At 37.0% G+C, this 18,961-nt stretch overlaps 1 protein-coding gene across 13 annotated transcripts in view; it reads left to right on the top strand.

Moving 5' to 3' along the window:
- The window catches only part of syngap1 (synaptic Ras GTPase activating protein 1), a 149,598-nt gene that overhangs the window by 37,851 nt on the left and 92,786 nt on the right, over positions 1 to 18,961 (top strand). The window contains exon 2 of one of the 13 annotated variants that reach the window (XM_031892374.1): positions 4,089 to 4,144. The exons of 11 other annotated variants lie outside the window; for them this stretch is intronic. In XM_031892374.1, the coding sequence (XP_031748234.1) occupies positions 4,132 to 4,144 (13 nt within the window). In that variant the 5' untranslated portion in view covers positions 4,089 to 4,131. Of the gene's footprint in view, positions 1 to 4,088; positions 4,145 to 5,845; positions 5,906 to 18,961 lie in introns of those variants that run through there. One more of the 13 variants, XM_031892375.1, reaches the window with a different exon arrangement.

The raw sequence follows: 18,961 nt of genomic DNA, 5'->3' as shown, positions 1-18,961 counted from the left end.
CAGTAATAAAAGTGGAGGGTTGAGGTTATGAGTAAGGTGGTCACTTTTCTAGAATAGCCAGCTACCTTTTAATTCTCCTGATCTCCTCTATGTTGCATGCACATTCTGTTATATATGATTTCAAATGTTTAGGGATATTTGCCTACATTTAATAATGTTGCTTCCAGACAATCGACAACTGTCATCGTTCTCTAGGCTCCGGGCTGTTCTGTAGCAATATATGTGTGTATGTTGATTTCCTGTAGTTGTTTTTGTTTTGAAGTGGCTCATTGCTGTCCTCAGAATATTGGCTCTTGCCAAGGTTGTAGTCAGGACTAAGGAGGAAACTCAAGTTCAGGCACATAAATAGTCCAAAACATGGTTTTAGAAGGAATAATTAAAGTATCAATCTTAGGCACAGGTTAGGGCTGGTAGCAATCAGGATAGCAGAATCAGATCGGGAAAGTAATTTAGAACGCACCCAGTCCTATATTCAGGCATTGAACCCAGATCCTCAGCGTTTTCTTGCCAAGTGAAATTATGTCATGTGGCACATCACTATATTGCACACCAACACAGTCACAGTATTGGCTTTATCTTAATTTATATATTTTAATTTAAAAACCAATTGATGTAGCTTTATAGTAGATAACTGTTAACAATTAGTGTAGGATATGAGTCTTGTTTTATCTATATTTGTGAAAGATTAAGTCCTAAATGTGTAAGATGTTAGTTATGAGCTTGTTTATTATGCTCCTGTGTTTGGGCTAAAGCAAATGGCTAAACATGATTGGATTCAGTATTAACCCATAATTCATGGTCTTATTGGAACTTTCAGAATAAGCTACTGATTAGACTATATGCTTGAATTTACTAAGGAAAAATGTTTTATTCCTTGGCAGATGTTTTATGTGTAGTTGTATGTGTGTGGGGGTTGTTACACTTATAGATACATTTCTGTAAGATGACTTGAAGGAAGATGAAAAATAGGGCTTCATCACAGAATTGAAAAAACATTTCTTACACTTACACTTACCTGACCACACCATGGGATCATTTCTACTTCCAAATTAAACCTCTTTTAACTGCAGTGCAAAGTCTCTGTATTTAAAAGGGGTGGCCAGTCTTGGAAATACCTTTGTAAGTTAGACATAAGGGAGAAAACCTCTGGGAGAGGGCTTGACAAAAATACAGCAAATACAATTGTCTAAGATTTTTTTCTGCCATTTTGTCACCTGCACAAAATCAATTTTGCATGGGCAACAAAATGCTGCCCTTTGCCAATACCTAAAAGCAGGTTTTATTAGTCCATTTATTATTAGGCAACTAATCGGACCAGTATTTTGTTTGCATCTTGATGAAACATCACACTTATATTATATAGTATACAATATTAAGCAAAGATCAGGATATTCTCTTTAAAGGAATACTGTCACAGGGAAAACATGTTTTTTTTCCAAAATGCATCAGTTAATATAGTTTCTTCAGCAGAATCCTGCATTGAAATCAGTTTTTTCAAAAACACAAACAGATTTTATATATTTTGAAATTTCACATGGGGTTAGCCATATTCTTCATTTCCCAAGTGCCACAGCCATGTGCTCTGATATACTTCAGTCACACTTTACTGCTGAGCTGCAAGTTGGAGTAATAGCACCCCCCTCCCAGCAGACGATCAGTAAACAGTGTAATTTAGTAATAAAAAGTGCACCATAAAAATCACGACAGTATCCCTTTAAGCATTTTTTGGAAGTATCATCGAGTAGAGTGTTTCAGGAGATTACTACCTCCTTAACTATAAGTTTAATACGTTAAATTGAACACCCTTATTTCTGCCTCTGTTATAAATTTGTACTGCTGAAGCATTGACTTGTATTTTAGGGGCATCTATGACTGGAACAGAACCAGCTAAGAGGTGCAGGATTTCAAGGCTTTTTTTGGAATGAGCACACAGCAGTAAGGGGTATTTTCTCTTAAATGTATTTGGCATGCAGCACAACTCTGTAAGGCTCATTTATAGTGCACCTGGGCAGTAACACATAGCAATTAGCTAGTTGTAAATAAAAGGAGAAAACAAACATCTGATAGGTTGCTACAAGTTATTACCAAATTAATGCCAAATTTGCCCACTGTTAATAAATGACTAACCATGTATTTTTCAGTGGGCCTATACTAGTGTCCCACTGCACCATCATAATTTATACACCTGCGTTTGACCGTCCGTTCTCTGTCTTCACCAGATGACACAGGGTAGGGAATGTGTGAGTATATAAATAAATCATGGCATTTTGGCCCATGGGTTTTGAGCCAGTCTGCACATCACTAGTCTGTACTTCTTAGTTCTCCATTAACAAAGAAGACATAAAATATTGGCCTTGAGAAAGATAAGCTCAGGCAAATTGTCCACTGCCATGCAGTGCAAAAATAGAATCACACTCTGCTGCAAACATAGCTTAAAATGCCCCTTGTCCACCTTGTATACATTCTGTTATGATCTCTAAGCTAAGGAATGATGTTAAGAGATTTTTAATGTGAGGGCACATTTTGACGTGGCATGCAAAAATTTGCTTAGGTTACAGCTAATTTCCATAACAAAATACACGGGCACACCCAGGCCTTTGCATAGATATATAAGCCTGGTGCACAGACTTCTGTGGAGATGGCACTCCCCCAGCTGTAAAAATGAGAGACACGGGCACTTAAGGCTATGCAATAGAGAGCTAGTCCCTTATGTTTATTGTGTAAATAGTAACAAACACAACTTTTTGGGGCAACACCTGATCAAGGGGCATGCCCCTGAAACGTTATGTTTGTTACTGTTGACACAATAAACACGAGGGACTAGCTCCCTATTGCATAGCCTTGAATGCCAGTATCATCAATTTTTCTGCCAATACAGCTATTTTTCGACCACTTCTCATTTAAGCAACAACCAGTCAAGGTCAGAACCATATATTTTTTCTGTTATCCTAAAAATAAAATTTGATCTGAGCATATTTCCCCATTTGCAGTGTAATATAATTGTAATTGCATTACCCCACAGTGCCCCCGACAACCATAGAGCATTTTAGCTGCAGGCTGGAAACAGCCAGAATCATATAATATTTATATAAAAGCAAAAAATAGCTCTTGCAAAAACAGGGTTTTACAAAAAAAGTACAAATTTATTCAGAGATGGTTTGATTGATTTATTGCGAGTTGGTCTCCAAGGCAGCTTGTCCAAAGTATGTGTTGTGAATAAGCGTAAAGGGGATGGTTAGTTACTGATCATCTTTGGGGGAACAAATCTTAACTACTAAAGTGCTGTGGAAGCCTTGGGTTGCTACAGAAGCCCAAACTATAAGGTGTATAAAATAGCCTAATTCGTTGTTGCCCTTCAGTTCTTCTTTAACGTAAAGGTGACCTTCTTATACTGTTTTTGAACCCAGAGGAACAAGGTAATTTCTGTCAAACTTCAGACCACAGTTTCTACTGTGATTCCACCTATCAGTGGTTCTATCATTGTGAAAACTCTTTCATAGGTTTGGTGACAAATATGGACATACAGAGTATCCTTACCTCTAGTAAGTTTTTTCATAAAGTCAGAGACTTCTCCATCTCTATTCCTGTGATCTTGGGGTGCCCTAGATCATCTTAGTTTCAAAAATACTTTTTTTTTGTGTCTCACACCTCTTTGACCATTTAAGGGGTTATTTAATAAAAGGCACCAAGTTTGCCCAGGAGCAGTAACCCATAGCAACCAATCAGCAGGTAGAATTTACTGGTCACCTGTTTAAAACTCCTAATGGATGCTATTGGTTACTGCTACTGGGCAAACTTAGTGCCTTTTAATACATATGGGGTTTTCATTTTTGATTGTTGCCAGACATTTTGTCTATAAGCTATGTTTTTGTGGTCTGCCAACATCTGGGGACCCAAGCTCTTGAGGGAAGTTCAGAATTGTATGGACTGCACCCCTCATTTCCTGTTTATGGTTTCAATTACATTTTGTTGAAGGGTTACTGATATCCTTAGAAGATTGTGTCTGCATAGTTAATTACAAGGAATATTTGTCAAAGGATAATATATCTGCAAGCTGGGACCAAACTGTATTCTTTTTTTATTTTCAGAGCTGTTAATCCAGTTACAGATTTTCTACATTTGCCCATTAACATGCACAATACAGGTATGTTTCATATCTCTCTCCTGAACCTGCTATCTGCCAAGTGTTTTTCTGCATTCGATTCTCCTTATTATCTTCTCTTGCTGACAATCAAGTGAGTCAAGAGATCAAACACATTCTATGAATACCTCGAGTACATTTTATGTTGGTTGGAATACAGGCCCTGTGTTCTTGGTCACCCGTATCTACTGCAGATTATGTCAAATGACAAACTGTGAAGAGGACCTAATGTTATACTTAAGTTCCTTTAAGTAACCATTTGACATTGTATTTATATTTTATTTCAAGGACCTTACTAAAAGTCTTACAAGCAAAGGTTAATTAGAATTTATTAATCCTGTACAGGGACCCCCAGTTTGGGACAATGTATTTTATGTATGTGTGTTACCCAGGTATTGATTGATATTTTAATTAACCTTCCATCTCAGTTGATAGGCAGAATTGGGTTTGGATAACTTAACATCCAGACCCCAGACAGTGTTGATGTAAAACAGGGGTCCCCAACCTTTATGACCCGTGAGCAACAAATAAATATAAAAAAATTGGGGAGCAATGCAAGCATGAGAAAAGTTCCTGGGGTGCCCAGTAAGGGCTGTGATTGGTTATTTGGTAACTAGAAAATTCAAAGATAAACTCTTGCTTTAAGGCCACTGAAAGCAACATTTTTCTCGCGAGCCACTAGTTGGAGATCACTGATGTAAAGGAACCTTAAAGAAAGCTCGGTATGTTCACAGCACCTGTCCCAAAGCGTTTTGTGATAATGTAGATCCTACCAACTGAAGCAGCGCCCTAAAAAAACCTGTTTGTTTACTGATTTTCTCACCCTAATTTTACCAGGGATAGAGCTAAGCAATACACTGCACACATTTCTAGCACTGGGGCAGTTAATTTTACAAACTAAGGAAGGGGTTGGTGCATGTAAGGGCAGTTTTAACTTCTGGCCTTGATACTTATGATTATTAAATGCCATGATGGAAGAGTATCTGAGCACTTCTCTCTCTATATTTACCATGCTTGCTGTTTGAGCAAATAATAATGGGCTCACTGCACTAAGGTAACATACTGTGAATATAACAATAATAATAATAGTTACTAGTGCTATATGTACACTGCGCATTGTGTAGGCATGCTTCGTACTTATGTCATATGTCAGTTATCATGTTTATACATTATGGGCAGTGTAATGCACAGCACCTTACTGTGTCCCCTATTCTATGCAAGATTGTTCCAAGCATAATGTGCCCCTCATTATATTATACATTATTTGGTGTGATTTCCTACAGTATGCTTCATGTTGTACATTATTTTCTCTGCATTATTGTAGTATGAGTGTCAGTATGGCATATACTATTTACTGTATGTTAATGTGCAATGCAGTGTTTTTGACTAAATGCTAAAGGTTTAAGCAGCCACTGTAGGATTCACATCTCTGAATGTGTTTATTAATCTTTATTGCACTGTGTGTGATTGTACTTTTCTCTCTATAGCACGCACTTGTGTCATTGTATCATGTACTGTTTTCGTGTCATTCTTTCATGAACTGTATGTGTGTATGCTGCAGGAAGCATTAGGCCCATACATGGCAGTAAGTGTGTGTGTCATTGTGTGTCTGTGTGTGGTTGGTTGTGTGTCAGCGCTGCTGGTTGCTAGGTAACTGTCGCTGCTTTAATTCCTATATTTAGGGGTTTTCAGAATAAGGTTGAAGTTTTTATCACACGACGGTCTCTTACAATGCAGAATGAGCGCTCTCTCAGGGTGACAAGGGTGAGACGCCCCTGTATGTCTCCTTATATCCTGCTGTCTTTGTAACTCCTAGTATGTCTCAAAATTCCGTGCTGTCTATCTATCAAATATAGATGTCTTGATCTGAATCCCACTCACCTTCACTATTGTATTTCACCCAAATCTTGCATTCCCCCTTTTCTTCCTCCCCTTTTATAATTCGTTGTCTCTCTCCCTCTCTTTATCTCTCTCTCTCTCTCTCAGCTTCTCCCATCCACCCTCCTTCCTCCTTCTTTAGGTGTTTGCTTGCTCTTATTTCAAGCTTACCCTCTTTTACCTTTTCTACTTATACCTCCTCCTCTCTCCAATTTTGTTCATTTGGCTCTCTCTCTCTTTCTTACTGTTTCTACCCTACCTATTTCTCCTGCTTTTTCTAACTTACAAATTGTCCCCCACCCCCTCTCTTATTCTGTCATCCCTGCCTCTTTCCAATTTTTTTTCCTCCCTATGCCCTTTTTCACTCTACATAGGCAGGCAATAAACACCTACACAACTATTATATCTAATTCTTTCTTAAAATATGCATTTATATGTGTGTGTGTTTATGTCTGTTTCTTAAATATTGATGATTAATATATACTGATATTGTACAGTAATTCATACTGTAGTTAGAATACCAAATACAAACAATAAAAATAGATACAGAGATACATATACATCATACACCTGATTATATAATTTTTTCAGGAACACAAATGCCATTTAATAAATGCATACTCATGTTTGTGTGTGTGTGTGTTTATATATGTATTTACAACATAAATACTCACATTTATATATATATATATATATATATATATATATATATATATATATATGATGTATTTACATGCAAACACGTTTATAAAGATATTTCTGTATTACATATTTAGCAATCGGAGAAGAGGTTATAAAAGCATACACTGTGTTATTGTAGGTTGTACAATAGTAGTTCTAGTGTTGCTTATTTTAGTAGTCGAAAAGTAAAATAGGATTTGAGCACCATGTGCCCATGCAATTTTTCCTCACATTTAACCACTAAAATCATAGAGAACAATCTGTGGTCAGTGTGCTATTTTGTATTTTTTTATTTTTTACTACTAAAGAGAGGTTAGAGACTATTGTCTATTCTTCTGATGCTCTCAATGTTATTCTGTAATCTCTACATGGTTATTAAAATTCTGTTGTGTCATTTTGTACCCCTCTACTCTTTTTTTGTAATTTTACATTTACACTGCTTAGCAATATATCCCCCTCTCTGTACTTCTGAATCTTTTTTGTTCTTGCGATTGCATGCTTCTTCTTTATAATCATGCTGCAGCCATTGATATTTAATGTTACTAGCAGCTATTAAGCCGTTGCAAGTCTCTTCAGCTGCAGCAAGTGACAGTCTGTTCCACCCTGTTCCCCCCTTTCAATTTATTGTGTAATCCTACTGATATAAGTACTGGGCAGCTGATACTGAGTGACACTGGGGTAGAAACGAATGGTTGTGCAAAATTAATATTTAGTGTTGTAAATGTAGTATGTAGTATGTCAAAAGTGTGTGTTCATACAGTAGCATAAGAAGAAATGCTGTGGCCAAATCTCTTCCATTCATTACTTCATAGCTTTGGAGAATTTTATATTTATTAAAGGAGTGCCAATGTAAATGCTTTTGCCCCTACACTTTCATGCCTATCTATCGTACAAGCTCTAAGTGAGACAATGTTTAGTGCCTATAGGTACCACACACATATGATGCTCTTCATGCAACATTATATAAGGGCAGATATTAAATACAGAATTTCCTTGTGCCCTTGCATGCTGTGCCTTTCACCTGGTGTAACCAGAAAATTGGGGCATGATAGATGAGCATAAGTAGGTACAAGAGCTATTTGTAGCTAGCAATTGTGCCCACATTTTGTAAATGAGCCCTATGAATTTTATTATGTTCTTTTCATGTTTGATTAAATGGCTGTCAGAGTAATTTTATACTCTGAGTGGATCGGAATTTTGTAAATTAATACATAAAAAGCTAATTTATTTGTATATTTAATATTATTCAGCTATCCCTTAATCATGATAAATGTATGATTATCTCATATTAGCTGTTATCTATTATAATTCAACACTAATAATGGATAGAGAGAGTTGGCAAGTTTTATACACTCCTGATATTGCCTCTGATGTCCACTGGGTGTCACCATCTAGCTTGTGTGCGTCTAATATGCTCCTGACCTGTAGAATTTACTAAAGAAACACATACACTTTATGAAGGTATACTAATCATTTGTTAACATGTAGTTACGACATACATTATTTGTGTTTTAGTGCAAGGAAGATCCAAGTTGATCCAAGCAGTGGTAAAAATCCCTAGATATCACCTTCTTTTATGCAGATTATTTTAGATTATAATGATAGCCATTTATATTAGGGCCTAAAGCTGGCTATATGCCAATTCGGCAGCTTGTCTGCCCATGCATGGGGCCCTCTGACAGGCCTACCTCAGCGATATCTGGCAGGTATGGGGCCTGTAATCCAGAATGCATACCTGTAATCCAGAATGCTCAGGACCTGGGGCTTTCCATATAATGGGTCTTTCTGTAATTTTGATCACCATCCTTTGTCTACTAAAAAAATACATACTAAATAATCCCAATAGGATTGTTTTGCCACCAATAAGGATTAATTATATCTTAGTTGGGATCAAGTAGAAAGTAATGATTTATTATAACATAGAAAAAGGAAATCAATTTAAAAAATGTAAATAATTTGATTAAAATGGAGAGATGGCCTTCCCATAATTCAGAGATTTCTGGATAATGAATAAGGATCCCTGTATTAATTTACAGGATAAAACTGAGGCTCAGTGGTTAGAGACAATGGACACTATCTGAAATAAATTTGCAGGTCCCTATATTGTGTGAGTTTCCTTCGGGTTATTCAAATTTCCTCCCACAATATACTGGCAGGTCAAAATTGTCCCTATTGAATGTGAATTAGATTGCAAACTTTGCTGGGGCAGGGACTGGTGTGAATGAAGTATTATCTCTATTACGTGCTGTGTAAATGTGTAAGTTATTTAAAAATAACAGACAAATTAAACAACTAGTGTATGAGCTGCCATACTGCATGTATTATTGAAAGGAGTGGCTGTGGAATAACTTGAAGTAAAACAAAGTGTAATAAATAGGAGTTTGTATGCAATTTTACATGCAGGGGTTTTGGTGGAAAAGTGGCAGTCACTGGGGGCATGGAAGTTTGGGGATAAAAAGAAGGGGTATATAGTTTATAACCCCTAGGAAACACCCACCCCATTCAGGCAAAAAGTGGCGCAAGGCTTGAATTATCAAATGGATCAGGGTTGGGGTTACCTTTTGTTGTATGGCTACACTACAGTTTTATTCTGTGCTACATAGATGTCTCGTTATTAGAGTGACCTGTGCTGTTCTTTTAATGTATTTTTATGCTGTACAGCGTTGGGTACATAGGTAGCACTAAATAAATATAACATACAATTATTGCTTTTAAAATCTATCATTCATCAGTATATTGTGAGCAGTATGTAACTACATTTAGTTCTAAATAAGAAAATAGAAAATACTATAATAATTTTCTGTGAACTAAAGTAAAAACATTCCTACAACTTTTATTCATATCTATCTATCTATCTATCTATCTATCTATTTATCTATCATCTATCTATCTATCTATCTATCTAACTTTATGCATTTTAAATGATATGTTTATCCATAGAAAATGAAGATGATCATGTTATATGTTTTGTAGCCTGAAAAGAATGCAGTTATTGTGGTACTGTACCAGTATCCGGTATACATATATAAAGTAATGCGGTAACTACATACATTAAAGCATGTGTAAGGACGTATGGTCACTTGCAGGATGCATCTAGCACAATTCACCTAATTCTAAATGATACAGAGGGCTGTGTTAATGTAAGATCTTCCAAACTGTAGTGATATGTGCAGTAGCATACAGTTACTTTATTACTATCTACTGTACATAAACAGCTTACAGTATGTTCCAGTATCTTCCAGTAGTATCCAGTAGTATGTAGTAGTATGTTCCAGTAGCTAAATGAAGTGTATAAATATAAGTATGTTTAATATTTACGATAGACATGGTAGCCAGCATAAGCATTGCTTGAGAGCATTTTTAGGAATGTATTTTGTAACGTGAATTTTTTAAGTATTGCCATGTTGAGGCAGAGCATCTTGTTATCAACTGTGATGATGAAAATGGCATGGATTAAAGGGTTCACCTGCTGCTGCTACTGCTGCTGCTGATGATGATAAAGTTAATCTCTAAATATTGATGGTGAAGGTTTGACAACAATGCACAGTGTAGTTTTAGTGATTGTAATCATGGCACTTTCATAATGATGATGACAAACGCACAACACTTTTTAAAGCTGAAGTTCACATGATAATGTAGCAATCAAGGTTCAATGATGGTGTTCAGAAACCATAATTATGCAGTTAGAGAAGTAGGAGCTTCCTTATCAGCCTACTTAATAATTTCAGAAGGGTAAGCAGTAATGACTGAAAAATGCAGTGCAATGGAAGTACATAATAATCTTTATTATACAAACATTTTAAAATGGTGGGAGGTTTATTTTATTTTTAGGCTCAAAGGAGATCAATTTTTTTAAATTATAGTTTTTACTGATTATTTTTAATTTTTTTTACAAGTAATAGAAATGTGATATCACAAAGCTAACAGTGCAAAGATCAATAGTATGCATTTATAATATGATTCAATGGTGTTTAGTTCACAAGAATGTAGAAAGGGGGAATATAATATGGGAAACCATATTGCGCTATATGTTGTATATTGTTCTTGTGAAAGGGAAAATTCTTCAAATATATGTATTTCTTCTATGTTTCTCAGACGGTCATTTAATGCTAGGACTGTAGTTTATTTCCACTTTTGTGGGGTTGTTTTTGCTGAGTTTAATAGATTGGGTTCAGTCGTTAATGTAAAGGAGGAGAGTGGTTTATCTTTATGAAATAACAAAACATATGCTGGGTCATCAGGTATTTTGGAATTTAGCATATGGTGTATTGCTAGGCTAACCGCTTCCCAAAAAAGTTTTGAAAATTGGGCATGTCCAGAATATATGGAGCCCTTGTCTCTATCATATCTCTTGCACCTGTAGCTGGTTTGCTTGTTGATAACTTTCAGTTTAGAGGGGGTGTAGTACCACCTGGCACTATTATGTAATTTGTTTCTTGAATTATACAACATCTACAACATATACAACATCTACAAAAATATACAAATTTTCGTCATCAGACAATGCCAACCTTCTCCTCTCCAGGCTGCATACCCAGGTCTTTAGACCGTGACTCAAGGTAGGGAGGTCTGATCAAAAGTTTCAAAAGTAGTTAACGCCCGGCCTAAAATGGAGGTTCCCCCTAGGCTATCAAAGAAAAAGGTTTGACTGACTGAAATTTGTATGTATCAATAAAAATTTCTTTATTAATAATGTGGATTAGTTGTAGGTTGTCTTTGATTGCCCAGTGAGAATTATAACTTGGCTGTAGTCTTGGAGTGAATGTTGGGTTGTTAATTAGCGGCAGGAGGGGGAGATGGAAATTTAGTAAACATATGTCATAAGAGGCATTTTTAGCAGCCTGAGAGAGTATGAATGGAGAGGGGGAGGTAGATGAATCTAATTTGTATGTATCTTGTGTCAAACCATGGTAGATGTAATAAATAACCATAAGTTGCTTGTTGCTCTATTGCAACCCATAATTTAGAATCAACGTGATGGGACCAATTGACAATACATCTAAGGGTGAAATACATCTAAGGGTGAAGACACACAGAGCTACTAGCAGCAGCTACTTTTTAGTATGCGAGGTATCACATTAATTTTAATTACATTCATGCAGTCAAACCAGGATATTGGTTTATCCAGCCAGTGGTCTTTTTTAAATTTTTATTAAAAGGTTGGCTTTCAGGTTGTCAGTGGCCCAATTTTTGTGATTTTTTTGTGATCTTCACCCAAGAAATGTTAGATTATAAGTGGGGAAACCACTTATAGGGAAAGTTTTGAGGTAGTGCTTGTATAGTTTGAGGGGTTAATGATATGTTGAGAGCAGTTGATTTGGAAAAGTTAATTTTGAAGTTACTAAAGGAGCGCAATTGGTTAAGGACTAGGATGGATAAGAGGGAATGGAGGATAAAAAAAAGTAGGTCATCTGCATATGCTGCAGTCTTATGGTGGCGGTTGGCACAGTTATTCATTGAATTTTGGGATGTAAGTGGATATGGCATAAAAGGTGTTTGCGTGCTATAACAACAATTGGGGGATAAAGGACACCCTTGTTGTGTGCCATTTTGTCCATGTACTTTGATAATAATCAGTTAGCGCATATGCAAGCAGTGTTTTTTTGTTTGTATCATGAAATTGCCTTAGGGCCTAGGTCAATATGACGTAAGCATGCAAACATATAAGACTAGTAACACAGTCAAAGGCCTTTTCAGCATCTGTGGATAATAGCTTGAGAATTCTTTTTTTTTTACCCAGTGTAATAAATTCATCAGTCTGTTGGTGTTAACTAGGCCCTCTCTGCGGGGTATAAAGCCAACCTCTTCTGAATCTATTATTTTATGTAGAAGGTTCTTCAGTCTGTTAAATATAATTTTTGCCAGCAATTTTACATCTTCGTCTATCAGTGAGATTGGTCTGTAGCTGCCTGGTTCTTGGGGGGGTTTTCCCTTTCTTTGGCAGAAGGCTAATATGAGCTCATAGGGAATGTTTGTTAAAACTGAGTAGGTTGGGAAATAACTTATCTTTGTATGTTTTGGAATAGAGGATAGTGAAACCATCCGGCTGGGAGCTTTACCGACAGGGGTGGTTTTAAGGGCAGCTTCCAGTTCGTGTAAGAAAATCTGATTCAAGAAAGTCTGAAAAGTGTTTCATTTGGGATATCCGTGAGAACTGGGATGGGATGGCTGGATGGTGGGGGTGAGGACAGAAAGAGATGGAGACAGAGGGGATAAAAAATATTCTGCTGCTGGATATAGGCTGAAGCACTACACCCACAGAAGTTATGGGGGTGTAGACACTGTGGGGGTCGGGAGAGGGATGTGAGGGAGTAAATCATGCCTTGTTTTGTCAGGAATTTAAAACTAATAGTGTATTGTGTATGTGTATAATAGTGTAATGTGTGTGCTTATGTGTTAAAATGTTAGAATGTTAACATTAAAGAAAGTATATTTCACCTGCAGAAGCAATTGTATATCCTGTATCATAGTAAAAGTGGTATAATTATTTTTTTTTTTTGCTTAGAAGGAAAGGGAGGGGGGTTGGAGGGGGTAAGGGTATAAGAAGAGAGTGGGAAAAAAAGGAAAAAGGTATTAGGGGTTTGTGAGGGGGAGGGTGTGGAGAAGCATATTAACCAGTTTACAGCTTACAAGAAGACTTTATAGTTAAAACTGATTAGAAATAAAATTAATCAGAACTGTTAGACCAATGTATTTTTAGACTTATTATTATAACCCATTAACAATCTAATCTGCAATTGGTCTAGGTATGTTATGAACTATGTTATGAACTATGATAAATAGAGGGACAAGCTGTTGTGAACTTAATTTGTATAACATAACAGTCTAAACACGCTCATGTTTGCCATAGGTTCTCTGCAGTAGCGTAACAACAGAAGAAAAAGACCCGTGGGTGGGCAGGCCACAGGGTCTGCTTCCTCTATTGTTGCTTTTAGATAGGAGAGCATCAGGAACAGGGATTTAGAAGCGATAGGGGATGCAATGCAGGACAGGGGACAGCGGGCAGGGGGCTGCTAGAGTTTGATACTTTGCATCGGGCCCATCCAAAAAATTTTTTTGCAGAGGGGCCTCGCACAGACCAGTTACGCTTCTGTTTCACTGGTACATGGAGTAAAAGTTGGAGATGTCTTCATTGTTGGGTGATAGACTTTGGGTGATAGCATGTAGAAAGTGATTGGATAGGCCACCGCTACTGGTATAGAACCATATGGAAAGTGAGAGAAAAAGTTGATGATAGTTCAGCTTCTTTTCAGTGATATACTGGCCCAGGGTGTGATAAAGGCCAGAGTGAACAAAGGAAAAGGCACTTGTATTTTGAGACCATTCCTTGTATTACGGTGTAGAATCCCTAGTCATCCTGCTGTACTAATAGTAGCAGTTAAAACATATGCATAGGTGTGGCAGGGTAGGTTATAACATTGTTATAACATTGTATGTAACCATATGCTTTCAATTGTAACTTATCTGGTTATTATATACCTTCATGGCTTGGTCCTGTGAGTTTCAACCATTTAAGGTCACGACCAATTGCCTAGGGCAAAGTATTAGGAAACCTGTATAAAGCTTTGTTGTCTGCTCAGGATGGATCTGGGGATACAGATCTTGGAGAGTCAGGGCTTGCTCATGAGGTTGTGGGCGAGTGTGGAGTTGGAATTGTGTCAAGGGGGGACCCTCTGGATACACAAACCTACTCTACTCCGAGAGATCGGAGGCAAGGGAGAAAGATGTTGCATCAGATGGCTCTCTTAGAGCATATGTTCCTCCATTTTTATATGCCAGCAGTGCGAACAGAATGCCCCATTGTAGGGGATACTCAGTCCTTTAGAAGTTGCACAACACTGCACAGTATGCAGCGTTGAAGTACGGTAGTGTAGACCAGGTCCAGATCTGTTATGGTTTGTCACAGTTTCGGGTATTCCTCAGATGCAGAGACTGCAACAAGAGGCTTCTGTTCTTGGCATCCTCTAGCATGCCTCCCAACTGTCCTGATTTTTGCGAGACAGTCCCTCTTTTAACAGCTCAACCCGCAGTCCCAGATTCTTATTGAAAAGTCCCTCATTTACCTTTGATCTCCTGCACTGAATCTAAAGAAAAACAAACTTAATTAAAGTAGCTTTTAGCAGAGAGCACAAAGATCGTAACAAGCAACACCTGGACTGAGATACAGTTGTAACTAATAAGCTAAACAGGTCTCTTGGGGGATCGAGACTTGCAGCTTAAAGGGCAATTTCACCTGCATTAGCAAAACTTTAATAACACAAAACCCCCAGAAATGCGTTCAAACTTTAAGTATCCTGCCAATTTTGTAAAATGGGAGTGGTATTAAGGGGGTGTGGTTGCAAAAATGGACATAGGAATATAGGAGTGTTTTATAGGGAAAGTCATTTAGCTGTAAAAGTGGACTGATATAAAAAATTGTGGGCAAGTACAAACTGAAAAGCTAACAGCCCTGTGTAAAAGTAGCGTTATGTTATAATAATGTTTGTATTTATATGTATGTATGTATGTATATCTTTATTTATAAAGCGCTACTTATGTACGCTGCTCTGTACAGTAGAATACATTAATACAAACGGAGTTATTAAGATAATAATAGATAAATACAAAATATAACAATAAATACAGATAAATACAAGATAAATACAGTTGCAACAAGTTAACAGTCAAAGACACAAAAGGATGGAGGTCCCTGCCCTGTAGAGCTTACAATCTATATGGGAGGGTAACTTACAGACACTAATAGGCAAATATAAGGGCTGTAGGTCACAGCAGGGGACACTGCAATATAAGTGCTATTTATGTAGTGCTTGCAGAATAATAGATATCAGACTATGAGGGAGATTGATAAATATGTTGGCTTGACTATAGTGCAAATAAGGTTTATAAAGGATATATAGTATATTGTAATGGAAACTCGATTAGGTAGAGATATATGAAACTCTACAGAAAACAACCGCCAACCCTTCCTCCCCTTCGTCTCCCCTCATGTGTTTGAACCTTGGCAAGTACGTAGAGTCTGGTCTTTAGTATCTGTAATACCCATGAAAAAGATTTTATTTACATGTCTATAACAGTTACTTCTGTTTCTACTTTCTGTGATCAGACTTGTGGTGGAATACATAAAAACACAGGATTTAAAAGTGTTTTTTAACCCATAATATTTGTTCTTGGACAAAGAACTGGCTGAAGTTTAGATTACAGAGAGTGGTGGTAAATGGAACTTTATTTTTATTTAGACCAGCATTGTCAGTGAAATGCTGCAGGGGTCGGTCCTTGGTCCTTTGCTTTTAAACTTGTTTATTAATGACCTGGAGGTGGGCATGAAAGTACTGTTTCTATTTTTGCTGATGATACTAAATTGTTCAATGCAGGATGCTGTCACTTGCAGAGTGATTTGACAAAATTGGAAAACTGGGCAGCAACATTTTCAATGTTGAAAATATAGAAATAATATAAATGCAAGTTATACACTAAATGGTAATGTGTTGGGGGTATTCTTAATTGAAAAGGATCTGGGGATTTTTGTAAATAACAAGTTGCCTAATTCGAGGCAGTGTCATTCGGTGGCTACTAAAGCAAATGAAGTGCTGTCTTGTATAAAAAAGGGCATTAACTCAAGGGATGAAAACATAATTTTGCCCCTTTATAGGTCCCTGGTAAGGCCTCACCTTGAGTATGCAGTGCAGTTTTGGGCTCCAGTCCTTAAGAAGGATATTAATGAGCTGGAGAGAGTACAGAGATGTGCAACTAAACTGGTAAAGGGGATGGAAGATTTAAACTATGAAGTTAGACTGTCGAGGTTGGGGTTGTTTTCTCTGGGAAAAAGGCGCTTGCGAGGGGCATGATTACTTTTTACAAGTTCATTAAAGGGGATTATAGTTAGATAGGGGGAGTTTCTTCTCCCATAAACACAGTCAGCGCACCAGCGGCCTCCCTCTTAGATTTAAGCAACAGAACCTTGATTTAAAGCAGCGTAAAAGTGTTTTTTCATGGTCAGGGCAGTGAGGTTGGGAAATGCCCTTCCTAGTGATTTTGTTAATGCCTTCAAGAGGGGCCTGGATGATTTCTTGAACAAGCACAGTATCCAAGGCTATTGTGATATTAAAATCTAAAGATGGGGCAAGTAGTACTTTCACTTTCCATTCTGCACTTCCCAGATGTCACTGCTCTCTTCTCATTGCCCCTCCCTCCTCATGTTTTTTAATTGTGTAGCCAGTGCATGGGCATGGGATGATGCAAAGCTTACCATTATAACATTAATCACAAAATGATGCCTGCCTGCTTGCTGTGATTGTGAATTCCAAGACTGAAGTTAACAAGATTTATATAATTTATATATAGTAAGTAAAGTTTATTTTGCCTGACTTGCACATTAGAAAATGATGTGAAATTATTTTTTAGGGTCACAGGTCCCCTGTAAGTATTCTTTAAAATTTAGGTGCATGTTTAAGGACTTACTTACACTAATGATTATCGATTAAGGTTTATCTAAATCCCCAGTAAATTAAATACAAATCATCAGATTATTTGGGATGGTTTGTAATTCATTTATTAATCCATGTGGGTTTACACTGGAAATAGCTCTAAAAAGCTGAACTAGAGAATATGGCTATGTAAAAAAATCAAGGTTAATTGCCTAGAAATGTTGTACTCAAGCAAAAAGGGAATATGACATTATTCTTGTGCAGAGTCATTTTTACATATTTATAATCAAATCATATTTATTATAATATAACTTCATACTTTTACTCCTGCTCCATTTTCATATATCTCGTATGTCACCTAGATATTTCCTTCTCAAATCACAAATCTTATCAATTAAGCATATACATGTCAGCAACTATTACCCTTTTATATCTTTTAACTTGAACCACCAATTCGTGATGTTCTGTGTGCTCCCTCACTGAAGATTTGACAGGTTCTAACTGTAACAAGGAGTGTTGTAGGAATTAATGACACAGCTCTGCCCATTCATTGGCTTTTGTATCCTAGCATATATCTGTGGCATTGGTTTGTTTGTGTGTACAGTGCCTTATATGAGCCAGAGGAACTGAGTTTGGTACTTAAAATGACAGTGTTTCAGTACTGGCATGTCAAGTAGAAGATATTATAAAAATATATATTTCCCAAAAAAAAGCTTTAGTTAATGCAGTGTTTTACAAATGGGCTGTTTTGTGTAAGATATTTTAATGAGACCTGCATCGTTCGGTTGGTATAGTTTGCCTTTATATTTGAACTAAATGTACATTGTTTTCAGTAGAAATTTCCAAAAGAATGAAAACCAAAGAGGAAGAATAAAATGTAATGTAAAAATGCAATGATAAGATGTCTTCTTCAGGAAAGACACACAATCATAATAATAGTTCTTCAACCTACTGAGGACCATAGATATTACAGATTACAAATCAAAACTAGAAAGGGAAGTTTGAGAACAAACTTCATGTTGGGTTGAAAAACACGAAGTCACTGAATGGGCTCCGCCCACTTTCTCTAACCTTGAACCACAGTTATATAGTAAAAACCACTGTGCAAAGTTTGGGGACCCTGGTTTTAATAGTGTCTGAATGGCAGCAATTTAAATTTCCCCACTGAGTCACCGAGTGACATCTGATTGGCGGTTGGTGGCCCACTTTTTCTAACCTTGAGTCGAAGTCACCCAGTGACAAACATTGGGCACCCTGGCATAAATAGTATGAGAATAACAGCATTTTAAATTTAAACCAATAAAATTAAATGGATGAAATCTGATTGGCTGTTAGTGGCCAAACCCACTTTTCCTATTTTTGAACTGCAGTCCCCCAGTGACCAACTTTGCAAAGTTTGGGGACTCAAGTTTGGGGGCATAAAAAGTGTGAGACTGACAGCATTTTACACTTCACCATTGAAAGTAAATAGGTAAAATGTGATTGACTGTTGGTGGCTCCGTCCACTTTTTTTCTAACTTTGAATGGCAAATACCCAGTGAATAACTCTGGAAACTTTAACAACCCTGTAATTAATATTTAAATAAAGGCATCAGTTTAAATATAAACCGATGAAATCTAATGGGTGGAAATAGATTTGCTGTTGGTGGCTCCTCCCACTTATTCTAACCCTGAATATGTAGTCATCCAGTGACTGACAGTGCAAAGTCTGCAGTCCCCTAGTGACCCTGGTGTTAATACTGTGAGAATGGCAGCAGGATAAATTTCCCCATTGAAAATCAATAGTTAAAATCTGATTGGCTGTTGGTGGCTCCACCCAATTTTTCTAACTCTGAAC

The sequence above is a fragment of the Xenopus tropicalis genome, chromosome 8, assembly GCF_000004195.4.
Source record: "Xenopus tropicalis strain Nigerian chromosome 8, UCB_Xtro_10.0, whole genome shotgun sequence".
In the NCBI taxonomy this organism is placed as follows: domain Eukaryota; kingdom Metazoa; phylum Chordata; class Amphibia; order Anura; family Pipidae; genus Xenopus; species Xenopus tropicalis.
This window is presented reverse-complemented; position numbering and strand designations above follow the sequence as displayed.